At 42.2% G+C, this 26,911-nt stretch overlaps 1 protein-coding gene across 5 annotated transcripts; it reads left to right on the forward strand.

Annotated features, from left to right (window-relative positions):
• Nucleotides 1-331: 331 nt before the first annotated feature.
• Nucleotides 332-25,963, forward strand: LOC130195500 (splicing factor 3B subunit 3). Of its 5 annotated transcripts, XM_056417069.1 has the most exons (27): nucleotides 332-439; nucleotides 1,056-1,191; nucleotides 1,980-2,135; nucleotides 2,325-2,495; nucleotides 2,920-3,092; nucleotides 4,144-4,285; nucleotides 4,672-4,784; nucleotides 5,056-5,193; nucleotides 5,307-5,410; nucleotides 5,614-5,779; nucleotides 5,884-5,979; nucleotides 6,471-6,543; nucleotides 7,214-7,365; nucleotides 7,719-7,874; nucleotides 10,077-10,232; nucleotides 10,878-11,021; nucleotides 11,427-11,549; nucleotides 11,679-11,833; nucleotides 12,344-12,518; nucleotides 14,529-14,734; nucleotides 16,801-16,957; nucleotides 19,014-19,139; nucleotides 19,999-20,211; nucleotides 20,721-20,819; nucleotides 23,718-23,861; nucleotides 24,513-24,617; nucleotides 24,717-25,963. In XM_056417069.1, exons 2-27 carry the CDS (start codon nucleotides 1,122-1,124, stop codon nucleotides 24,855-24,857), a joined length of 3,654 nt encoding a protein of 1,217 aa, XP_056273044.1. In that variant the 5' UTR covers nucleotides 332-439; nucleotides 1,056-1,121; the 3' UTR covers nucleotides 24,858-25,963. The 5 variants fall into 5 exon arrangements, with proteins under 5 accessions (XP_056273044.1, XP_056273045.1, XP_056273046.1 ...); XM_056417070.1 differs by lacking the exon at nucleotides 20,721-20,819; XM_056417071.1 differs by lacking the exon at nucleotides 1,980-2,135.
• Nucleotides 25,964-26,911: the final 948 nt, after the last annotated feature.

Consider the following 26,911-nt stretch of genomic DNA (forward strand, 5'->3'; position numbering starts at 1 on the left):
GTGACTAGACAATGTGACAATATGTCAAGATAGATAGATAGATAGATAGATAGATATCCTATATGTTTGTGTGTATGCACTACCTGCATATACAGTATGGCTGAACTCATGCATACAAACAGATTTAGTGGTTGAAAAGTGAAAGTAAATAGTGGATTAAAAACTCTCACGGCCTGTAATGAAGAAGAAAAAAGGCCTGTTCTCTGACTTTAGATCCGTTATTGAGATCTTTATCGACATCAGCTGGAGATTTGGCGGTACTACAGCAAGTCTCACATTTCCGTCAGGCGCCGTGTCAGTCACCTTGCATGACGGAGTTTTGGTTGACGAAGGACCCCAAAACGGCGGCTCATCGTTGGCTTTTATAGTTTCATGGAGATTGTTTGTGTAAATGAAACCGAATCCATCTGAAATCAGGAGCATCTGAACTAACACGCCGGTAAATATTATATTGGGCACCTATGCAGCTTGTTAGCGTTCAGATGGACGTTGTATGTCTGTAAATGTGGACGAACTCGAGTGTTAACGCACGGAGCAAAAGTGGCGCTTTTCTATGAATGGGCTCTCAGTCCGTTGAGCACAAGTGAATTGTGTCGGCTTAACTGCGTGCACAGGTGTGACTTATCGAGGCTAAACACAGGTACTGCCTCGGCTTTGCAACAAAGAAGTGATGTTCACGAACAAAGTTGGTTTCCAGACTCACTGAGCGTGAAGTTCGTCTTTTTGTAATGCTAAGCTAACATTAGCATTGCTCTTCCGTCATTTGCATGTAAACTAACGGCCACAAAGTTCAGTTGGTGCATCCAGGCTGCTGACCCTCTTCTAACTCACACGGGCTGTTTTTTTCCAGGAGATAATTCGTTGTAAGGTCACATTTACTAATCCGACCACATTGCTAAACGTTACTTCCTCTACAGTGCAGCGTTGTTCAGTTTGAATTATCCCGTTCAGCACGGGGACATTTACAAGACTGGGCAATAACTGCTCAAAGAATGAGACGCAACTGTTCAAACACAGTACAACCCTCCTTATCCTCTTTGTTTGTTTCCCCACAGTCTTGAGCTCGGTGCTCTGTCTGCAGCCCCTGAAGACCGTTGTGGGGAAGCCGCAGAAAGGGAGCCATGTTTCTGTACAACATCACCCTCCAGCGTGCCACGGGCATCACTCATGCCATCCATGGAAACTTCTCAGGTAAGAGCCCTGCCTTTCTTCCTGCTTCGTTGGGTTAGCTTCAATCTTTCTTGCCATTGTCCACCTCTTTTGTCATTTGTTTAAATAACTCGAGTAGGGCTTTAGAAGACAGGAAGAATTGTTACTTTCTTGATTCTTGTTTTTCTGAGTTTGTACTCGTGGTTGAATGCACTTATTGTAAGTCGTTTTGGATAAAAGCGTCTGCTAAATGACAGGCGTGGTGGTTTAGTAAAGGACACTTTGTCACGAGGAGAAACCAGCTAACACTATTGTGGCATCAACCCTACCCTGAGTTACAGCCACCCCACTGTTGTAGTCTACATTACCTTGAATTGCTCAAGATGTTTGGGTCAGGGTGGAAAAAGTTGATTGTAACTACAATATTAAGCTATGTAATGTAGACCCGTCTTCTCACCAGTTTGTGTTTTATGAAGTGGATCATTAACATAACCAGAATTATTCTCTATGCCCAGAATTGTGTTGCCTGCTTTTCTATTGTCTGTTTATCGAGTGCATATGCCTTCAGTAGAGAGAATGCATAGAGTACAGATCTGCAGAAGGTTGTATAGAAAATGGTGCACTTGGTTTTTGTTGTCACCCTTTAAAAATTTGCTAGATTAGATGATTTGATTTTTAAGTACAACAATATATCGTAACCTGCATTTATTTTTCTGGGAAAGATGAGCCAATTTTTTAAGAGAAATTCAGTAAAATTTCCACTCTTAGCAGTTGAATGTTTCTTTTCAGTTGATGTCTGACACTAAAAAGATATGTTTGTGTCTCGGTAGGAACCAAAATGCAGGAGATTGTCGTCTCCAGGGGAAAGATCTTGGAGTTATTGCGGCCGGATGCCAACACAGGGAAGGTGCACACTCTGCTCACAGTGGAGGTGTTTGGCATCATTCGGTCCCTGATGGCCTTCAGGCTCACTGGAGGAACCAAAGGTACGTAGCCGTGGATGCATGTTATACAAACATGGATAATGTAGTTAAAGATGACATTCTAAAGGTATATTTCTCAACAAAAATAAATAAATTATTTGATTAATTGCAAGAGAAGACGAGCAAAGTTCTCTTAACTCCATGAACTGCCTTTTTGTGTGTGTTTATCGATGCTCTTGTATGTTCTTGTAGACTACATTGTTGTTGGCAGCGACAGTGGTCGAATTGTCATCTTGGAATATCATCCGTCAAAAAACATGTTCGAGAAGATCCACCAGGAAACGTTTGGGAAGAGCGGCTGCCGGCGCATCGTCCCCGGACAGTTCCTGGCTGTCGATCCTAAAGGCCGAGCTGTTATGATTGGTACAAAGTCATATCAAAGAGTCACAATGTTTGCATGAATGACAGTTTATCCGCGCAAAAATGAAAATGTAATTTGTATGCCACAAAGACATAGTTAATATACCTCCAGAACACCCTAAAATATGCAACGTTTGTTGCACATATATGTTAGAAACAGTTAATTGTATGCAGGGCAGTTCAATACACCACGGTAAAGGTACAATAAACAAATATTAAAAGTCTGATTTAATAGACTGAGAATATATTTCCAGCTTTATTTTCAGAGATCTCACCATAAATCCTGAGTGATGTTGCTGTCTTCAGAATAGTGTAATTCTAATATATTGTATCCTAAAATCTAAATGTTGTGTCTCGAGCAGCCATGCATATTTAAACTGTTTCCTTCAGTTACATTAAATGATCCCTTTGCCCCCCCCCTGTCTAGGAGCGATAGAGAAGCAGAAGCTGGTTTATATTCTGAACAGAGATGCAGCTGCCAGGCTGACCATCTCCTCTCCGCTGGAAGCACACAAGGCGAACACACTGGTCTACCATGTCGTCGGAGTCGATGTCGGCTTTGAGAACCCCATGTTTGCCTGCCTCGAGATGGATTATGAGGTACGTCATGAAACATTATTATGGTTTATACGCCTTTTCAGAGATGACACGCACTGGGTTGTGCTGCAGATGTGATGAGTTTGTCATGTCTCTTCTCTGACTATCCTGGAGAAAGATTTAACCTCCTGATCTCAGCACCGCACATCTGCTTCATTTCAAACTTTTTTGACTGTCTGCATGATATATGCTTGGTTTCACAATTAGTTTAAACGAGAGTAAAAGTAAAATGTCTTGGAAAACTATAACAGCGTTCTTCCCGTTTGCCTTTTGCTGAGAATGAACTGCGAGGCTTTCTGTCAGAATGCCACCAAAACAGATACCAAAAGGTCTGAGCGGCGTTCAGGATCATATTGACGTTCAAATAGTCATCTATAGAGTTTTGGAAAGGCTGCTCCCAGGTTATGTTGGAGAAACATTGTGAACACCCCCCCAAGTCAGGGCACATGCTGGTTGCTTTCTCTCAACTTGTTGTTAACCGTTTGGATTATGTTAAATGTATACGTGTGTGTGGTTCAGTTGCTTAAGTTGAGGTGATTGCTAGCTTTGTTCTGGTTTGTGATTTAACTCTGGCTATGAGCAATGTTTTCAAATGTATGCTGAGCATTGTTGAGGGAGTTGTATGATAATGAATAAGAAGTCGGGGTCCAAACGATGAGAACCCTAAATGCTCAACAGTACTTATTTGACTCTTGCAACACAATGCTGCATTGTGAAGATAAAATGAACCATGACATGTTTAACTTTTTATAGGAGTAACATTGGCTCACAGTGGGTGTGATTAACCTCTTTAAAGACTCTATATTTGTGGCAGCAATGGTTTATATTGTTATTATACAAATATATGCTATATATGAGTGTGTGTGTGTGTGTGTGTGTGTGTGTATATATATATATGCACATACATTTCTGTCTGTCCTACCAGCTAGATTGTCACTTAGAATGTCCTTGATAATTCCTAGAAAATTACCTCTGAAAAAAAGAGTGAGAACTGACTGCATTACACTCATTTTGAAAACCTCCAATCCTGTATGTTGATATTCGCTCTTTCCAGGAAGCTGACAATGACCCGACAGGAGAAGCGGCCGCCAACACTCAACAGACACTCACCTTTTACGAGCTGGACCTGGGCTTAAATCACGTTGTCCGCAAGTACAGCGAGGCTCTGGAAGAGCATGGGAATTTCCTCATCACTGGTAAGCACCTGGGCACAAGGATGACATCGTAGTTGCATCAGTTATCGGTCGCACGTAGCCGTCACTCTAGGTAGGAGACTGTCAAAAGCATATCCTGGTTTACAGGCATGGCTTTAAGGTCTCACACACACACATAGACAGGATTCTTAGATTACAAATAGTTATTTCCCATCACAAAGCGGCATTGATATGATGAGTTTGTCATGTCTCTTCTCTGATTAACTATGGAGAAAGATTGATCACCTCTGATCTTCGGCACCAGTTAACACACTTTGAAGAGCAAGTTCTAAGTAGGAAACTTGTATTGTAAATTACAGCCCATGCTTCTATTGCATGTATTTTGATGAAGAAGAAACGCATCCCACTCACCACTCTTCTCCGTCTAGTTCCTGGTGGTTCCGATGGGCCCAGTGGCGTTCTGATCTGCTCCGAAAACTACATCACTTACAAGAATTTTGGAGACCAGCCGGACATTCGCTGTCCCATCCCGCGACGCAGGGTGAGTCCTAAATACAGAAACACATCATACTTGTTACACTCGGCCAACATTAACACACTCCTGAGATTTAAGCTGTAATTTAATGAGTAGTCATGTTGTATTCCAGTACAATTTTTTCCAATGATAGACTGTTTCTTTCTGTTTATTGGAAAGCTGTTTATCTGTTTTAAATGCATAAAAAAGGCATCCGTACAGTTCCACTTTTTTTATGTGGTGACTTTTTGTTTCTTATTTTTTTTAATTCCTTTCTCTCTTCCTCGATTCACTGCAGAATGACCTGGATGACCCGGAGCGTGGGATGATATTTGTCTGCTCAGCCACCCACAAGACCAAGTCCATGTTCTTCTTCCTGGCCCAAACTGAGCAGGGAGACATCTTTAAGGTTACCCTGGAGACGGATGAAGAAATGGTGAGCGGCGATGAGGGGTTGATGGAGGGTCCTGCTTGTAGTTTTTATTTTTATTTTGTTGATCTCCTTATTTTCCATGTGTTTATTTAAAAAGGTTTTGTGTTCTTTCTCAGGTCACAGAAATCAGGCTGAAATACTTTGACACGATCCCTGTAGCAACAGCCATGTGTGTCCTGAAGACTGGCTTCTTGTTTGTGTGTTCAGAATTTGGAAACCAGTAAGTCCTTTGTCAGCATTAATTCTTCTTTGTTCTTGATAATTAGTATTCATTTTGACAGAATACAACTTTCGACCATTTTGTTCTTATATTACGAGTCTTGAAAACATTCAGATTAGTGTAAAAATGACTTCATAATTCATGTGCCTTTTTTTTTTTTTGCTGCTTCTTTTCTCATCTTCTCTCCTTTTGGTTTTCTTTAGTTACCTTTACCAGATCGCTCACTTGGGTGACGATGACGAGGAGCCAGAGTTCTCCTCTGCAATGCCGTTGGAAGAGGGAGACACATTTTTCTTCCAGCCCCGCCCCCTCAAGAACCTTGTGCTGGTGGACGAGCAGGAGAACCTCTCGCCCATCATGTCCTGTCAGGTCCGTGTGGTGCCGGTGCAGCCTGGCCTCCCCGTTACCTGGGGGCAGTATTGCAGTGCCTTCCTTTGTCGGCTCATTGTGTATTTTCTCCCTGTTTTGAACAGATTGCAGATTTAGCCAATGAAGATACACCACAGTTGTACGTTGCCTGTGGTCGAGGACCCCGGTCTACTCTGAGGGTCCTGAGACATGGACTGGAGGTATGCACGCAGGCTTATCGACACAATATGTAACATGCATGCAGGCCGGGACACCTATACATACACACACATACACACTTTCTGTTGGCTGAAAAGTGATGAGTTTGTTCATGTCTCTTCTCTGAATAAAAGCTGAAGATTCTCTCAATTGCACTGATTTCAGCAAAAACAGAATGTGGTGTTTTTATGTCGCACACCGTCACCTCCGTGTACTTTCATTACTCGCTGCCTTTAAACTTAGCTGGTTGGTTTTTGATTTGTTATCATGTTCAGTGCAGATCCCACCTGTGAGTAAACACACGAAGCAGGTGTGTTTCTCCAGGTAAAGTGTTCCATGCTCGATGCATGCGCACACAAACGCACGATGAATGTTGCGAGCCTATTGCAGCCCCACTGTCGCTATCACAGCCACCATGTTACCCACACTGTCATGGGCTGCTCTCCCTGGATACAAATATCGCTGCCATTCTTTTGTCTTCCGTCTCTATCAGGTATCAGAGATGGCCGTGTCTGAGCTGCCCGGTAACCCCAACGCTGTGTGGACAGTACGCAAACATGTGGAAGGTAAGAAGCTTCGATGAAATGACACTACTGTCTAAAAATCTTCATGTATGGTGTCTGCCAGTAGTTTACGCTTTAGCTGGCTTTGCTCAGTTTTATCAAGATTATAATTGTAAGGAAACCGCCGCATCAAAACCACATGGATGCCATTTTTTAATGTTTTTTGTCGCATTTTGTTCTTTGTCATTAGTATTATTGAAGATGTGTTTTGCAGAATAGCATTTAGTGGCACAGTAAATGTTTGTTTACTGTGCCACTAACCGGGGTCTGTGCAATCCGTGTAGGATTTGATAGTTTGTGCATTAGCTTCAACCCAAAGTAGCACACACTAAAACCCGCTCCATCAGAACAAAGTTATGTGAGCGGCTTTACTTCTGTAGCACAGTGAATTCAGCCAGTGACTGAAGTGACAGCGGACGGTGGTCTGCAGCAGCTCAGGGTCTCACCTGTGTAACGGCAGCAAGAGAGGGCTTGCTGCTCAGTGAGTGCAGCTCCCAAGGATCAGACCTTACTGAGGGTCCGTGACTATCAATGACCACTAATTTCATTAACTTGTCTCAGGCATTACTCTGGCACTGCTATGATTTAGATTATTCCTCTTATTTTCCTATTCAGTAACATCCTTTTTCTTCTCTGTACTTTTTCTTTGCATCCATTCCTTTGTTTTTATTAGACGAGTTTGATGCCTACATCATCGTGTCTTTCGTGAACGCTACTCTGGTTCTGTCCATCGGAGAGACTGTAGAGGAAGTGACAGATTCTGGGTTTCTCGGAACGACGCCTACTCTCTCCTGCTCGCTGCTCGGCGAAGATGCGCTGGTGCAGGTGTGTGTGCCCTAAACATCGTCTTCGTTCATACTTGTGATGATACTGGACAACAGTTGCAAACAAAAAGTCTTGAGCATTTTATTATGTCACGTATCTCGAGTGGATTAATAAAGCCTCCCGTCTGTCCATTTGTTTCCAATCAAGTGGATCTCTATGCATAGTTTTATGATGTATAAATATGTATTTCCCCTGTAACTGGGTCTTTACATGATAAAACATCTTGTGTATCCTGATCCCTCAGACTGCTGCTTCTCTAACAGTGAACCGAAGTACGCAGGATTTTCTGTTGGAATAAGAAAATGGTAAATAACACTGTTACCGTCTACTTTCCTCCCCGATTCTCTCTCCAGGTGTACCCAGACGGGATTCGCCACATCCGTGCGGACAAGCGTGTGAATGAGTGGAAGACTCCTGGCAAGAAAACCATTGTCCGCTGCGCAGTGAACCAGCGACAGGTTGTCATCGCCCTCACCGGAGGGGAGCTGGTCTACTTTGAGATGGACCCGGTAAGAGAGGACTTTGTTTTTCAGCATTTCATATCGTGCTTATTCAACTTCCCAACGAGCCAATTTTGTTTCTCCAGATATTTCTATTTTTTTAAAGATTGGCTTTTTGTTTGCTTGACATTGTAATTGACAACATTTAGTGACAGGCATAAAACATAATCCTGTTTTCATTTTGTACTACTTCTATAAAATAAGGAAATACTCGTTACCTTTTCATTAGACAAGTATGTTATGCACACAGTAGGGCTGCAACAACGAATCGATAAAAATCGCTTATTAAAATAGTTGGCAACGAATTTCATTATCGATTCGTTGTGTCGCGCGATTATTACGGCCCTCAATAAGTCGCGGAGTATAAAGCTGGATGCGGAAGTCATTCACGTCGTCGTCGGGACATTCACGGAGCTGTGTGCGCCTACGAGTGATGTTATCAGGGCTCTCAAGTGTCACGCATTGAGAGTGACTGTCACTCATTTCGGTCTTTAGTCACGCACTCCCGCCACACATCGTATTTCTCACGCTGAAAAACAACTCTCGGCTATTTAATGTTTTAATGTGCCGCAGCGCGCCAACATGAGCCGCGCTGCCCTCACCGCGGAGGAATCAAGCGCTCCCCTGGAGTTCTGCTGTGAGGTGCCACTTATCAGCCAAACAAAAAAAAGAAATGGGCTACACAATAGCCAACCGGAAAAGAACGTATCTGTTGTATCTGGGTAAGAATTAATCCAGCAACCAATGAAAATAAAGCATCCTGGAATTGCGCGCGACTGATATAACAAATTTGCATTACTTTTCCAAACATTTTGGGATTTTATTTTTTTCAATTACTTTTCTAGGCCTGGAAATAGCCATTTAAAAATTCCATGACTTTCCAAGGTTTTCCATGACCGTACGAACCCTGTTTTGAATAAAGGGTTGAAAATTACAGTGTTTTATCCGATTAATCGAAAAAATAATCAACAGATTAATCGATTATCAAAATAATCATTAGTTGCAGCCCTAGCACACAGGAATATACAAAAGAAAGGCTTAATATTTTGGTTATTTAAAATAAATTACTGAATTGCTAGAATACATGCTATGTTGGAATTTATATTGTCGTATATTGTTGAGTTATAAAATGACCTTATCAGGAAAGAAGATTTTGGCTCATCCGTACACAATTTAAAGACAAACTCAATTGTTCTCTGCTACCATAATAAACACAGGAAAGCGCTGACTCTGCATCTCAATCAGGGTTTTTCCTGGGTCAAAATCAGTCTTCGGTGTTCCCAAAAAAAAATTTTATGCGCACGGTCTGTGTCGCTCTGTCCATTCGCGCACCTCACAGTTGCGTATTGATTAGACAAGAAGACGCGCTTATCAACTCGATTACTATTGATCAAAACAGAAAGAGGGTTCGGCTGTAGCCTACTTGAAACATACTATTGAGAACATATTCGCTGACATGCACGTGATGAACACAGTTTTTTGTTGTTTTTTTCCATCGCAGACTTTTTTTTTGCCTTACGGCACAATCACACCAGACGCGACTATAAAAAACGCAGCCGCACCAAAAACGCCTTGGCAAAAATGTGCCGGGCAAAACAGCGCTGTGCGCCTGTGGAGCGGACCTGCGTACGCAACCAACCATTGATTTTGGGTTCAATATTTTTGTTTTTTAAGGAAAGAGTACGGCGAACACCACCATCTATTCCATGAGTTGTGTCTCATGGCGAGGCTTCAGTTGCACTTCCGACCGAGCAGGAGTCAGTTTGAGTCGTGTTTAGATTTAGAATTATAAAGATCTTCGTAATTAAATACCGCTAATATAATATATACTATGAGGTTCTCCTCAGGAAAACGGGAAGGAAAGCCTCCTGCTTGATTCGATTGACTGCATTGGCCGAGTGTGACGTTGATGAGCTGTGCGCCTCGCGCTTAAAGTTGAGAATATTTCAACTTTTAACCGCGCCTGAAAAACGCAAGAAACCCGCCGCGTGGCATTTAAAAGGCGCGTCTGAAAGTCGCGCCGTACCAGAGGGAATCAATGGTTTTGCGGGCGACGCGTTTTTGAGAGGCGCGTCTGGTGTGATCGAGCCCTTAAGCACTCGGGATTTGTCATAGGCGTTCAGGAAAACGGCTTAGGCGCGCGCCCACATTTCCTCTATGCAGGAAAAACCCTGTCAATACTGTTTCTCTCTCTGTGTCCTTCCCCTCTAGTCTGGTCAACTCAATGAGTACACGGAGCGGAAGGAGATGTCTGCAGACGTGGTTTGTATGAGCCTCGCAAACGTTCCACCTGGTGAGCAGCGCTCGCGTTTCCTGGCAGTGGGGCTGGTTGACAACACCGTCCGAATCATCTCCCTGGACCCACTGGTAGGACCAGTATACTAGTTTGTAAATGTAATAGACCCATTAGCAAATATACCATCACTGAACATGTAATGGTTGTGTGTTTGACTTCACAAGTCCAAACGGATGTGAAAAATGAGTGATTATCAGTTGAGTGTATTTATATAATTGCCTTTTGATTTAGTTAGCCAGTCTTGCTAGTGAGTTGGTCTAATGAACTCGAGCTTTTATGTCCCGATACCGTGGTTCAGGTGTCAACCGATGCATAATACACAGTTTTTAATTAAAGGGAGTGTGAGATTTGGTGGAATCTCGTGGTTAGGTTGCAGATTGCAACGATACGGCCCTCCAGCAAACAATGGTGGCCTATTACTGTCAATACAAATAAGCAAAATCTCATTCAGGATACTGATAGTGGAGTCTCGCTTTGAGAAGTTCACATGCGCTTTATATTATTCATTAATAGAAGTTTCTACGGGCAGCTACGATACAACTTTTGTGACTTTCTCAAATGATTACTTGTTTACAAAAGTTTCAATCTGCCTTTTGATAAACTTAATGTAAACGTTCATTGTTAATTTAATTTTTACACTTTAGTGAGACTATTGTCTTTGTATGTTTCCAGCCTTCTGAATTATTGTCAACCCTCTCAATCTTTATCACTTTCAGGACTGCCTTCAGCCGTTGAGTATGCAGGCCCTGCCAGCCCAGCCAGAGAGTCTGTGTATTGTTGAGATGGGAGGGGTCGAGAAACAGGATGAACTTGGAGAAAAGGGATCCATTGGCTTCCTCTACCTCAACATAGGACTTCAGGTATTCATTCTCCTTCACCAACTGATCCAGACATCTTGTTTTTCTATGACATCCCTGTGTGGTAGAAAAGATATTCATACACTCTAGTATTCTCTGCAAAGTATATATTCTACCATTTTAAGCTTTTTGATAATTCCTGTACCTTATTTTCACAACAACTTTATATCAATATATGATATACTTAGCACTGGACCCATACATATAGAAATTTGAGTAAATCTAAATCTCATATAATTGTTATCTAACCACAACCATTACCAACCAATTACCCAAAAGCCAGAGCAGATGTCTGGACTTTTTTTTATTTTGTTAATATTTGACTCTTAGCACTGAAAAAAGGACAATCTATTTGGATATTTATTTGAGATCCTTTAGTAAAACGTGTGTGTTTGATCCCCCTCTCAGAACGGTGTGCTGCTGAGGACTGTGCTGGACCCAGTGACCGGTGACCTGTCGGACACCAGAACACGATACCTGGGGTCTCGACCTGTCAAACTCTTCAGAGTCCGGATGCAAGGACAAGAAGCTGTATGTTACTGACATGTATATGCATCAATACACATAAGATCCACCTTGATAACATGTCATTTTTGTAATGTTATACGGTCAAATGGTGATTTATTAAATCAGAACTCGTCTGCCTCCTCTCGCTGACAGGTGCTGGCGATGTCCAGTCGCTCCTGGCTCAGCTACTCGTACCAGTCTCGCTTCCACCTGACCCCTCTGTCATATGAGACCCTGGAGTACGCCTCCGGCTTTGCATCCGAGCAGTGCCCCGAAGGCATCGTGGCCATTTCCACCAACACACTGAGGTATGGATGCCACACTGCAAAATGGGCGCCACCTTATTTGCCTTGTGGATTTTTAGAAAAGGCTGAAGTGTTTGAGAGTGGTGCGCACACGGTCGTCCATTCTTTGCCGTGTATCACTCCAAAGTAAATAATAAGATCTTCCTGATGCTGTACTACACCTCCATCAAGTGTTGTGATGGTACCCTGTCAATTAAGTGTGTGGTATCACAGCTCAGTGGAGGACACGATGTCACCAGAATGCCATCGTATCGCATTTCCCTCTCGGGTCGACAAAGAAAAACAAATGCATGTTTCTAAAACCTCTCGGCCTGATTATTATATACTTATTATTATATATTGCACAGCATTCGTTTGGTTGTTTTCTTTTTGTCTGTGCTGTTTTATTTATTTATACTTTAGGTTTTCATGGTTGTGTGAAAGGTGGCATGTTATTTTTCTCGTACCTCGCAAGTAATAATAATTTGTCACTGTTCTCCCCTTCTGTTTTCTCTTTTATTATTCGTCTGGCAGAATCTTGGCTTTGGAGAAGTTAGGAGCAGTCTTCAACCAGGTGGCCTTTCCTCTGCAGTACACTCCCAGGAAATTTGTGATCCACCCGGAGACTAATAACCTAATTGTGATCGAGACGGACCACAATGCCTACACTGAGGCAACCAAAGCCCAGAGAAAGCAACAAATGGCTGAGGTATGAAACGCTGCTCTAATGATTGTATTGGTAAAACCTAACGCTGCTCTGTGGTCTTTCACAGTAATAATCCAACAGTGCAGTGTTATTATTTTGGTTAGATCTAATGTTTTTCCAATTAAAAGCTTAAAGAGCAACTCTTTAGAACAAACACTTTGCTCTACCTTTCTTGTCCCTTTTAATGGTCCAATATAATTAGTATCCTTTCAGTTTCCTCTGGGGAGTGTTTGATCTGGCTTTTAGCCACGTTTCCATTCAATTGTCAAGTGAATTTTAACTCAACTGCAAAAACAGAAATACAAATTTAGGCACATCTCTATCAACAGGCTTAGATGGAACAAAATGGGCCGTTTGGCCAGAAGTTGGTGCTGGAGACTTAATTTAACACACAGCTGTAATCTGCCAGTAAACAGAAGAAATAGTAGGAGAGGATGCAAGCCAGAAATCAATCAAGTGCACACAAAAAAACTTCCACATGGAGTCAAGGATGAACTAATTAGAAATATATGTATATGACAAAGGTGACTGACTGTTTGTTTTAGCAAAAATTAGTTGAGCCATGACTTTGTCTAAATGTTTTCTCACTTAATTCTTTCAGCTGGATAAACATGTAGTCTTGGTCTTGTCCATTTAAAGCATGCATTTATCTTGGAACAAGTTGCCGCTATATCTCACCCACAATCATTTTAAGTTTAACCGTTTCCTTTTCATAGTTCCAAGAATGTGGTACTCTGTAAATTCCCCCAAAACATCCCAGAGCGCTTTAAGGCGGCATCGCTTCTTGTTCACTCTCCATCAAAGCATCAGAACACCGGAACATATCGCTGCAGAAATATGTTGCTTGTAGCAGTTTTTATACATAATTAATTAATAAGATGGTTAAACGATTAAATGATTCAATTATGATTTCTAAACCCATAACTTGGTAGAAAAGAGATGGTTCTCTGCTAACACCATAATGGTGTTCGCAGAGAACCATCTCGACGATAAGGATCGTGGAGGTCTCCATCGTGGAATATGCCTACTATGAACTATTCATACACTCATATTCATTGAATGTATTTTAACTCTAAATCTGTCCTTCTGGTCACATGACATCTATTGCACCTGTCCATCCTGGAGAGGGATCCTCCTCTGTTGCTCTTCTGAAGGGCTCTTCACCTTTTTCCCCCTGAAGGGTTATTTGGGAGTTTTTCCTTATCCGATGTGAGGTTTTGGGGCAGGGATGTCTGTGTACAGATTGTAAAGCACTCCGAGACAAATTTGTCATTTGTGAAATTGGATAGACACATCAGATGATCATGTTCTTCATAAATTAAATGTTTATTTGACAAACTACCTCATTATAGTACTCAACGAAATGAATGAACACATTCCTTAAACCTCTTATATAATAAACAGGCTTTTATTCGATGCTCAAGTTGTGGGCAGGGTTGGCTATCATGAACAAAACTAACTTCATAACTTTTATAAACTCAGATGTTGAAATTAGGAGATTTGATCAACTTCAAGCTTGCATAATTAATTTGTAAAGCTGCACTATAGTGAGTCAGGAAGGTAAGATAAGGTTTGTGTGACCACACAAAATGCAAATAATAATATTACGATGAGTTGGATTTTATATATATATATGTATATGTAAAATATGATTAGTTACTAAGACTAGTACGAGCATATCAAGTACAATTTTCTTTAGGTTTTTTAAATAACAATTGGATGGGTCTGTTTCTCAATGTGGATGCTCGTTAAAGAAACAGACCGATGGTGTAATACAACATGGTGCCGGTTTGAGTGACACTCGAGTGTCTTGAGTTTGTCCACATTGTAGATTGAGAGTCTCGGTCACTTACTGCCCTCTGGTTGGTGAGCGCAGTTTGAGAAAGAGGTTTATTCGTGAAGATTAATTAACCATACATACCACTGAACACGTCATGATGGGGAGATCATGGCCGAAGCACTGGCGTCCCCTCGGCTGACCGGCTCTGTTCTTTATTGCCGTTGCCTCGGTAGGAGATGGTGGAGGCTGCTGGTGAAGACGAACGAGAACTGGCTGCTGAGATGGCCGCTGCCTTCCTCAACGAGAATCTCCCAGAAGCCATTTTTGGTGCACCCAAAGCTGGACCCGGGCAGTGGGCCTCGCTGGTGCGTCTCATCAACCCCATACAGGGTACAACACTGGACCTGGTGCAGCTGGAGCAGAACGAAGCTGCTTTCAGGTAAGCAGGTTCCCATCTCAAGTATTGCATTCAGATTAGGAAAGACTGAACAGACAAAAAGATATGGCTCAGGGCCTGAACGCGGAGTATCGGGTAGACCTGCACACACAGGACCTATAGACTTGAGTTATTATCTGTGCTGAAGCTGCTGCCAATCTGGCATACATCTGCAGGAAAGCAATATTTCTACTGCTGTGGAGTCTTCTATCTGCCTCTGGTTTAACACAGCTGGTTACCTTCGCATTGAAAATGCCGGAAGGTTATGTTTTGATCGCCATTTATTTATTTATTTATTTATTTGTATGCGTGTTATTCGCAAAACTCAAAAAGTATTGAACCGAATCGCATTAAATTTGGTGGGATGATTGTTTATTATCCGGGGACCAGTTGATTAGATTTTGGGATTGATCGGGTCAAAGGTCAAGGTCAAAGGTCATGAACAGGTCAAATCTTCTTGAATCACATGGAATTTGGTGGGATGATTGGTTATTATCCGGGGACCATTTGATTAGATTTTGGGATCAATCGGGTCAAAGGTCATGGAAAGGTCAAAATCTTTTTTTTATCATAGCACGATACATTTTTGTCCAATTGGCATGCAACTAATGCCAAAATGTTCATAATTCAATGCCCAATCTTGTGATATGCGAAGGTATGCGCTCTACCGAGTGCCCATTCTAGTTTCAGATGTTTTTCTAATAGTTACGGACAAGTTTAAATGAAACCATCTAGTCTATAAAGGCGTCTTAAAATGTGGCACATCTTGTAGACTTGGCAAAGAACCCTCACTCCAGACTTGCCTCTCTACCTGTTACCAGCCTTACCTGCCAGGAAGTGAATCCACATGTGCGGAGAGGGTATGAAGGAGTAATCGTGGCAGTTCTTTCCTCAGGGTTTTGATTTCCGAAATATTATTTGTCACTAAGATTTTAGATCATAGTTTAAATGGGTGGTTTTCAGTTGTAAATATTCGTTTCTACCCTGGAAACTATGTACTTTGTTAATATTACATATTTATTCAAATCTAATCCAGTTCTAAATATAGTATTTTTCTTTCACGGTAATACAAAAGATCAGAAGCATTATGGTTAAACATTGTTTTGCTTTTCTTCAAGCGTTCTGAAATGATTCATAAACGGGAAGGAAGATAATTGACGTAACCGGAGTGATGAGTAGATATCAGAAAGGGCCAACAGAGTTGTAAGATTGAAAAAGAAAAAGGTGAATCTATAGACTGAGAAGTTCAATGCAGAAGAAAAAGTTCTGCATGACATCTAGTCATGGATTTGAATTCAAATTGGTGTGTTTGGGGGGGAAATGAGGTAAAAGTCCAGAGATCGCAGCAAACTTCATGCCCCTCATGAATCTTATCTCAATCTGAATTTCACCAGGATCTGAGGTCACCTCGAGTGGCATTCAGTTTAGAGGAGGTGATGGTGTTGAATGCTGAACTGAAATCGATGAACAGCATTCTCACGTAGGTGTTTTATTGTCGAGGTGGGAGAGGGCGTCTTCTGTACACCTGTTCTGGTGGAGGGGGTCCAGTGTGGGTGGTAGGCAGTTTTTGAGATGAGTCTGGACCAGCCTCTCGAAGCACTTCATGATGACGGGTGTAAGTGCAACAGGGTGAAAGTTGTTACCATATTTAAGATGGTTTGTCTTTCACCAATAAATGAATGTACTCTTCAAAAACAAGTGTCATAAAACAAAAATATCTGTTTCTTAACTAAATGTAAGGAGATGACCAATGCGTTGTTCCCTTTGAGGAGTGTTGAGCATCTTTTTATAATTATCAGGATCATGATATAATCCTTTTAGTCATGCAGCAGGAACATTTACACTATTGTTAATTGTAATTATTTTTCCATATTATTGTAACATGCCTAATCAGGATTGTATGTAGTAACTGTCCAACAACATAAATGTGCATTTGCCTCTTGTTGGCAAGTGGAAACTTGATGGGTAAATGTTTGTATTTATAAATGTATACTCTAACTTCTAAATTCTCCCAAGCGCCGATAACTCACACCTCCTGTGTTCCTTTTTCTTTGTTTGATATTTTCCAGCGTTGCCGTGTGTCGTTTCCCCAACACAGGAGATGATTGGTATGTTCTTGTGGGCGTTGCCAAAGACATGATTCTCAACCCCAGATCCGTGTCCGGTGGCTTCATCTACACCTATCGGCTCGTCAGTGGAGGCGAGAAACTGGAGCTCGTGCACAAAGTGGGTTTGACACTTAACTTCTCCGAAACTAAACTGTACATCTTATTGCTAATCGCTTTTACAGGTTTATTCTCGAAGAACTAGATTGCAAATTGCTCACATAGTTCCTACCGATTTAGGTACAAAGTGGTATCGAAACTTTTCCAGTCAAACAATACCTGCCGTGGATCCGATTCTGGCTTGATTATGAATATAATGTGTATGGGTGTCAAGACACAAATAGTCAGCCAGGGGCTGCAACGCTTCTGCTGCAGTTTTGACGGTTTGTGTCAACATCGGCATGCTTCCACATTGTGCCGGTGGAAGCCGCTGCTACTATTATTTAGCTTGACTGGCAGATGCAGAACACATAACTCATGGGTGAGACTGCAAAGCCTGGTTTTAATTTCACAGGTCTGTGATCAGGGTTTTTCCTGGGTCAAAATGAGTCTTCTGTGCTCCAAAAAAATGTTTTTGGCGCGCTGCGCACGCACGGTCTGTGTCGCTCTGTCCATTCGCGCACCTCACAGTTGCGTATTGATCAGACAAGAAGACACGCTTATCAACTCGATTACTATTGATCAAAACAGAACGAGGGTTCGGCTGTAGCCGACTTGAAACATACTATTGAGAACATATTCGCTGACATGCATGTGATGAACACAGTTTTTGGGTTTTTTCCATCGCAGACTTTTTTTTGCCTGAAGGCACAATCACACCAGACGAGACTATAAAAAACGCAGCCGAACCAAAAACGCCTTGGCAAAAATGTGCCGGACAAAACAGCGCTGTGCTCCTGTGGAGCGGACCTGCGTGCTCAACTAGCCATCTATTCCATGAGTTGTGTCTCATGGCGAGGCTTTCAGTTGCACTTCCGACCGAGCAGGAGTCAGTTTGAGTCGTGTTTAGATTTAGAATTATAAAGATCTTCGTAATTAAATACCGCTAATATAATATATAATATGAGGTTCTCCTCGGGAAAACAGGAAGGAAAGCCTCCTGCTTGATTCGATTGGCTGCATTGGCCGAGTGTGACGTTGATGAGCTGTGCTCCTCCGCGCCTCGCGCTTAAAGTTGAGAATATTTCAACTTTTAACCGCGCCTGAAAAACGCAAGAAACCCGCCGCGTGGCGTTTAAAAGGCACGTCTGAAAGTCGCGCCGTACCAGAGGGAATCAATGGTTTTGCGGGCGACGCGTTTTTGAGAGGCGCATCTGGTGTGATCGAACCCTAAGGCACTCGGGATTTGTCATAGGCGTTCGGGAAAACGGCTTAGGCGCGCGCCCAAATTTTCCCTATGCAGGAAAAACCCTGTGCATATAATCAATGGGAGAGAAGTCCAAACAGTCTTCCAAGACGACTCAAACCATTTTCATGGACCACACATGACTCTAAACTTAACTGCAGACCGGAAGAATGTCTTCTTCACAGTTTAATCTGCGTTCACGCGAGCAGCCCATAACGCCTCGCAACGGGTCAGCTTCACCGTCACTGAGATGAAGTCTCATCCTTTTCAGACGTACCATCTGTTCCGGCCTGAAGTTGAATGTAAGGGCATGTTTCATTGGGGAAATTAACCTTCTAGACACGCATCAAAGTACTGCGCCACAGGGCAAGACTTCAATGTGCTCTCCGCTCACTTAGACCACATCCTTTATTCCTCATTGGAAACTTTGAGCAAACCACTCCAGGCGATTTTCCAGATAAATTCAAAATTGTGCGGTTTACAGAAATGCAGTAATTCTGTTTGGCGGTCAGAAGCCTGCACTGAGTAAAGCAGTGCACTGCTGTGGACGGGGGCAGCTGCAAAACATATTTTAAATGCTGCCGTTTGCCTGTTATTCACACATCTACATCCTTATGTTTCCTCTAACGACCACCGTGGCCACTCTTCACACCTTCTTGTATCGCAGTGACCAAAGGAGGATTTCTCTCCTCGTGTTTAGTGAGACATTGTTCCCTTCTTCAAAAAGATGTCCTTCTCCTCCGTAAGAAATGTGTTTCTCTTCAAACAAACTAGATGCATCTCAAACTAAATGCCTTAAATAATCTTCTTGGCCTTGTGTTTTGGTTGGCAGACCCCGGTAGAGGACGTTCCATTGGCCATTGCGCCATTCCAGGGAAGAGTCCTGGTTGGAGTTGGGAAACTGTTGAGAATCTACGACCTGGGCAAGAAGAAGCTGCTCCGCAAGTGTGAAAACAAGGTAAGACGAGGAAGCGTGTTTATCTACGTGCCTAAAGCATCTCTTCATGGTCTGCTGGCGGTTAATGTGACTATTTTAGACCCTCACATTGGGCCTCGTGCATATCGATGCAAGAATGTCTAATAATTGGATTTAGATGATTATATGTTTTAAAGTATCGTGATTGGAGAAAGGAACTGCTCCAATTAGCTTTATAAGCTAAAGAAATTCACTGATCCCAATTAAGTAGATACAAGCTGTGTATGATATTGAGTTATCGTCTTCTCAGGCATCAAATCAAAATATTCCTTTACACTGTGAATACGTCACAGTGCAGAAGCCGAAGAGGCTCCAACTTCCTTTTCACTGCCCTTGATGGCTTAATTTGATAAATGAAACTAGAGTACATCAAATTAAAACTATTATTTTGACCGTCTCTTAGAAACTAAATACGCCATTGATTCATAGTCTGTTGATGATTTTCAATTAAGATGAACGCTGGTTTTTCCCTCCTTCAAGGAAAACATTTGTGAGTGCCCGCTGATTTTAAATAAGTTTAATTGTTTAATGAAATATGCAATCTTTTCTTATCTGTATTAGATATAATTCAAAAGAATTTCTATTTTAAATCAATCGCACTAAAGTTTTACAAGAGCAGAAATGATAAGATTATAGTCTTTTTAAAAATCATTTCTACAAATAGATATTAACCTTTAGTCCACTGAATTCTTCTTTAATATGTGTGTGACTAGTTTTAATGGAGGACAACGATCACGTCATATATAAATGTTGCTTATAAAATGTGTAATTATCCATGTATGAACAGCACATGCGTGTCTTTTGAGTGTGCGTCATTGTGCTTGATTGCTCTCCCGTTTAGCACGTTCCCAACCTCGTGACGAGCATCCACACCATCGGCCAGCGGGTCATCGTGACCGACGTTCAGGAGAGCCTGTTCTGGGTTCGTTACAGGCGCCACGAGAACCAGCTCATCATCTTCGCCGACGACACGTATCCCCGCTGGGTGACCACGGCCTGTCTGCTCGACTACGACACCATGGCCTGTGCTGACAAGTTTGGGAACATCAGCATTGTAAGTTTGTGGATGGGGGGTGTTGTACCAGGGTTTGTCCAATCGTGGAAAAGTGCTGGAATTTAAGAAGTTATTTCCAGGCCTGGAAAAGTCCTTGAAAAAAATGATATCCCAAAAGTTTTGGAATAGTCATGTAAATGTATTATATTCATATGTTAATTTACACAGTTAGATTTAAAGAATACTCATTTATATAAATATGTATTATTTTATCAAACTTGTCTCATTCATGTGTCATTTAAGGTTTATACTTGTGTTTACACAGATTTCACAAAATTGTTGGTCATGGAAATTTGATTTACTGTTATAGAAATCCATCAGTCAACATGTGTGTGAACCCTGTGTACTGAATGGCTGAGAAATAACACACTGGAATACACGACATAATATATAACACATCAGATTCGGAACAGTTTACTCTTTGGTGAATTGGATGCAGTAAAATCAACTGTCTGTAACTTCTGGAGCTGACAAAATACATGTCTTAATTTTCTATTATATTTTCTCAGGTGCGGCTACCCGCCAACACCAGCGACGATGTGGATGAAGACCCCACGGGGAACAAGGCTTTATGGGACAGAGGCCTCCTTAATGGAGCATCACAGAAGGTAAATCAATCATTCTCCAAAGCATCCGGCCTGTAAGGTCCACTTCACAAGCTTCGTGCTGGTTCTAGGGTTAGTGCTGGTTAGGGTTGGGGCCTGAAAGGGATACTTTACCATACAAATTAGCAAAAAATAAGTTAGTTTTAAGGTTGAAACGCTCACTTTAGCCTTTGAGTCGTCTTCCAGGAAGAACCATTGTGTCTTTTTGTTGAGCCCAAGCCGCACATGTTTGAGTGATTGACTCCTGCTACTGCCAACATGTTGGGCATGTGTACTCGTCTGCCTCCTCCCTTGTTCTGACCTCCAACCACCGATACAGAGTCACATGCACACACACAGACTGCATAACATCGTCAACCACAAGTCTAACCTACTCACGAATGCAAGAGCGTGTAAACACACAAACACACACACTCTCAGGCATTTGCACACACAGAACAACTCATCCCATATTTAAATGTTGGTCAAAAACTGTTTTGGTAGCAGATGGACTGGGAAAGTCCCTTGAATTTAGACATGAGTTGGTTCCAGTTGTCTCTGACACGATGCTTCTCAGCTATTTTTGTCTCCGTGCACATTGATTGAGAATTTGGTTTGAGTTTGGAAATGTACCGTGTCTGCATTTCGATGTGGGTGATCCTGGAGGAACTTAATTATCCCTACACGGTGTGGCTAATAGGGCTGCAACTAACGATTATTTTGATAATCGATTAATCTGTTGATTATTTTATCGATTAATCGATTAATCGGATAAAAAAACAAAAACACTGTAATTTTCAACCCTTTATTCAAAACAGGGTCCGTACGGTCATGGAAAACCTGGAAAAGTCATGGAATTTTTAAATGGCTATTAGCAGGCCTAGAAAAGTAATTGAAAAAAATAAAATCCCCAAATGTTTGGAAAAGTAATGCAAATTTGTTTTATTCAAATGTTAATTTACACGGTATATATACGGTATGCTTTGGAATTCTCATTGTTATTTTAAATACTACATCTTCTCACTTGTTCATGTATACACAGAGTTTTCATTAAATGTTTAATCATGGAAATTTGGTTTAAAGTCATGGAAAGGTCCTGGAGATCCACTGGTCACCATGGTGATGAGCCCTGTTCACTGGTCATGTGGATGAACCCGTCACAAACAGACCGACAGCGGTTTACTCTCCTGAGTTGGCTATTTATGGGTTAAACGTCTAATACGGTGAGGAGGCGTGGCTTATCTCTGTTGCCTTTCTCCATGGAAAAATATTTTCAGCCATCCGCCACGGAATAAATAACCATGTTTTCTACGTTATACTCTTGTGGAAATGCCACACACGTCGTGACATGTAGCGCCCTGGTGTCTAGGTTCATAACGTCACCCGTAGGCGCACTTAGCTCCGTGAATGTCTCCGACTACCTGAAGGACTTCCGCATCCAGCGCCACGTGAGCAGCAGCAGCCAATTAGATTCATCAACAGCGGAGCAGCTCAGCGCTGATTGGCTCTCACAACGCAGCGTTCCGTCTCTCCTCTTCCTCCACTCTGGTTTCTCCTGCGCCGCTCTGCGCTCAAATCTACTTTGTTTACACTCCGTGACTTATTGAGCGCCGTAATAATCGCGCGACACAACGAATCGATAATGAAATTCGTTGCCAACTATTTTAATTATCGATTTTATCGATTCGTTGTTGCAGCCCTAGTGGCTAAATGTTCTCAATTGGATTATATGCATTCCACTTTTATTTGATTAATGTAACGAAAGATCAAGGTCAGGGAGACAAAGTGGTCCATTGAGAAAGATGAAAGGTCTGCCTGTCTTCATGTAAATGTCATTGTGTGCGAGGATGATTTCTGTCATGTAGTTCAAACCGTTTTCTCAAGTCCTTCTCTTTCTCAAGACCTGTGATGACTTCCTTTCCTCAGTTCCTCAACGCTTAAGAAACACAAAAGTATTTTGAGCCGTGCTAAGCCTTTACTGGCCAGTGGAGACATTTGGGGGATTGTAACGGGTGAAGATGAACTGTCAACATGATGGAGGGTCGCAGAAAGCTGCCGCTTATGACCAGGACCAGCTGAGCCCCGTGCCTCCAGCCTCACATGGCCGTTGCTGCTGTCTCAGTTGTGTGTCCCTCTTGTGTGCTTTCTTGGTCTCATGGCGTCAGTGTCCTATATATGCAGTTTGCTCAGATTAAAATTAAGGTTTTATTGCTCCCGAATGCTGCATTTGTATCCTGGCTACATGCTGATTATTACCTCTAATTATTGATGTGTGTTTTTGATGGTTATTGGATTAGATCCAACCATATGGACCATATTCCTCCCAGCAAAAAGATGACTGTCTTTCTTGTGACTTTGGCACAGAATTCATTTTCTTAATTTGTACATGCAGCTTGTCAGGATGGATGATCTTGAGACATAAAATGCTTTCAATGACACAGCTCATGTCTTTTTAATATGATTTCATTCTGATCTCTCTTCTTAATAAGACTGCAGACTGATAGAAGCTATCGGTCCGAATCACTGAAGAAGTCAAAAGGTCATTAATAGATAATTGTTGGCTTTCTCTATCCTAAACCTGCCAGACTGTTCGTTTCAAAGAAGCATCTGTATTGGAAACTGTTTGGAAGTGGGCGGGCACAAAGTATGTGGCAGGTGATTCGATGAAGAATCTGTCAATCAAACTCTTTAGCAGCAAGACTCCTGACTTGCAAGCAGAAACACGGAAAAGACGAAGAAACGCATTTTTAACACACTTAATTTTAAATGTTTTACTTATAATTAATTCATAACATCTATATCTGTATTTCCATTATGATCTGTTGGTGTCTGACTGAAGTGGCCATCTGGTTGTATTTCTACCAGACGGCAAAAGAATATGTCTGAATTTCTCTTCCCCCCCCCCCACAATTTGTTCTGCAGGCTGAGGTGATCGTGAACTACCATGTTGGTGAGACGGTGTTATCGCTCCAGAAGACCACGCTGATCCCTGGAGGTTCGGAGTCCATGGTCTACACCACTTTGTCTGGAGGCATCGGCATTCTGGTCCCATTCACCTCACATGAGGTATAACACACACATGTTGCTGTTGCCAGCCCTTCTTTCTACGCAGTCTTTTTATATAAGGGGCCAAATCTTTCATAACGTTTTCATTTATTATAAATTAGACAGAAAACAAGGGTTGGCTCATTCAATACTTCCCCATCGGTCCTCTAAGTTAAGGAGCCCGTGACTTATTCTCTGCTGCACCGTCCAGCAAATGGATCGGAATAAAAGCCGTGTGTGCACGTGAGACGGGAACCTGTCCACACACAGATGCTCGAGAACTTCATAATTTGAAAGGGAATGAGCAGCGGTGATTTAGACATAATGAAGTTTATTTATGTTGTGCAAGATCGTTTTCACGGTTTATTTCTGCCGCACGTGGCATGCGGAGAAAATGGTCGGAGCCCTCGAAACTCGAGCTGAGACGGTCCAGTGTGAAAGGCTCTGACCTGTTCATGGAGACGCCGCAATGACAAGCAAGAGGTTCTGCACACGCCTACGAACACAGGCAGTGTGGCCGGGCGTAATGCATCATGGTTAATGGGAGCCGTCTCATTTGATGAACCTTTGTTTTCTCAACTCTGTTTTCCTCATTGAAGGTTTGTAGCCATTTTTTTGACCACCTTATTTTAGTTTTTTCTCATGTTTCCCGTTCTTTGTCTTTTTGTCCAGGACCATGACTTCTTCCAGCATTTAGAGATGCACATGCGCTCTGAGTTTCCTCCGCTTTGCGGCAGAGACCATCTCAGCTTTAGATCCTACTACTTCCCAGTTAAGGTTGGTATTGTTTTTAAACGTCTCCTTCAGTTCTGCATTTCAGCACGGTGGACTATTAGAAACCAATATGCGTCTTTTTGTTGTCTTATTTTCTTCCAGAATGTGATTGACGGAGATCTATGTGAGCAGTTCAACAGCATGGACCCTCATAAGCAGAAAAGTGTGGCAGAAGAGCTGGACAGGACGCCACCTGAGGTCTCTAAGAAACTGGAGGACATTCGCACTCGCTACGCCTTCTAATACTTCACCTTTTGTGCAGCTGGTGTGGACAGAGATGCACTCATTAGGACCATTACACCCCCCCAAACCCTGCTCTCCCTCAGCATGCCTCTGTTCCGGACCTAGATTGATGGACATTTATGGATTTTTAATATCTTTTTGACTGGGCGGATGCCCACTGGATGACGTGGAGACATACCACAGGATGTCACATGCTTCTAATTGTCGCGCTTTGCTCAGTTATGATGCGAGTCACATGCACCTCACCGCAAATACTTGCAATCAAGACTCAAAAGGTTTCCTTTTGAGTTGAACGCCGTTCTCAGACACAGCTGTCGTGATCGGCCGTTCACACACTGCTGTGTAAACCAAATTCACATCCTCTCAATCGCGCGATGAGCAACAGTCGCACTGTCACCTGCGCCCCTAAGAGTACGTACCATCATCCATGAGCATCTATGTGAATGTTTTCTATTTTAATGCTTTTTAGCTCATGCCAAGCAGCGACGTGCAGTTGGTTGACGTCACGCCGCCTTGACGGGAGCTGGAACGCTCAGAATATTTTTAGTGTCTTGTTATTTAGCGATAAGGTGGTATTTCAGTTCGTCTTCTATCTTTGATCTCGGCTAAATTAAACATGTGTTTTTGTACGATATGATTTGTCCATTTTGTATTGATTAGAATTATTTTTAGTTATGCATCATAATTAGTTATGATGCATCTACCATTGACCAAGATGGTATTATTAAATCGTTCTTAGCCCGTTCTCCTACATGCGTGAGAGTGAGTGTGTGCGTATGTGTGTGTGTGTGAATGTTGTTGACTCTTTAAAGCATATTGCTGACTAGCAACTGAGAACCCAACAGGAGCCAACGTCTGCCCCCCCTCTGGGGCCACAGTTCAACACGTGTTGCCATCCACTGTGGCGTTAGAACTCTGACTAAATAAGTGGGTGGAGGGACGCTGAAGGTTCACTGGGTGTTGGTCCTCTCAGTCCTGTAAATTCCCAACCTCAGCCACAGGCGCAGACATAGCATTCCTCAGTAGTCGCTGAATTTAGGGGGTTTGTGGGATGGGGCAGTGGTCCGTTTCTTGTAAATAAAGTTGTTTCTTTGTGCGTTATAATACCATGTGTTTGTGTCATTTCCTGCCACTGAGGAGAGCGAAAGGATTCACGACTGCATGTAAACACATTAGAGGTCCATCATTACATTGTGTGTCCTGGCATGGTGCTGGCGTTGCAATAGTTTGGGCTGTTTTGGTTAAAAGTGAAATGTTTGTTTTTGGAGAAAGAACCGCTTGGTGCTGAAAACACCCAACTCCTCTAAATGATGGCGTTCAATGTGTTACACTTCATAGCCAATCGGGTCCAATTGAGATTTGTTCATTTGAGGTAATGAGTTATTATGAAAAAGAAAGGGTTGAGTTTAGTAGTGTAATTAAATCAGAGGTGTTTTCTTGTAAAGTAAATCAGTGGAAACTCCAAAGTGTTTTTATTGATGGGGAAGTCAGCCCAACTCTGCTGATTATTTAAATGTATTGGGTTAATGCTCACTTTCCTGCCAAGTATTTATAATCTATAAGTATACAATACATATTCAGAAGTATCTCCATTTCAGAGTGGGTAACAAGACGATAATGACACGTCTCAAAAAAGGCAAAGAACATGGCCAGGATAGAACTCGCCATGTTAAAATTAAAAAGCTGCTCATGTATCATGAATGGATGAAGTTGGTATGAAATTCCTTCTTAACGTATTGATCGTTTTAAGGATGTATACAAGAGAAATAGATTTAAGAAAGAAAAGCATTTCAAGATTCAAGATGTTTTATTTGTCACATACACACACAGGGTGTGCAGTGAAATGAAAGTGGCAATGCTCAGCAGGAGGGGAATGTGCAAACAAACAAGTACTATTTATAAAAAATAAAAAACAACAAATATTTAGTGTGTGTGTGTGTGTGTGTGTGTGAAGAGGGAGGGCAGCTGTGGGGTCTATGTGGGGTCCTGGTGAGTCGGAGATAACAATCCTGATGGCCTGAGGAAAGAAACGCCGTCTCAGTCTCTCTGTTCTC

This window comes from Pseudoliparis swirei, chromosome 6 (assembly GCF_029220125.1).
Source record: "Pseudoliparis swirei isolate HS2019 ecotype Mariana Trench chromosome 6, NWPU_hadal_v1, whole genome shotgun sequence".
Taxonomy (NCBI): domain Eukaryota; kingdom Metazoa; phylum Chordata; class Actinopteri; order Perciformes; family Liparidae; genus Pseudoliparis; species Pseudoliparis swirei.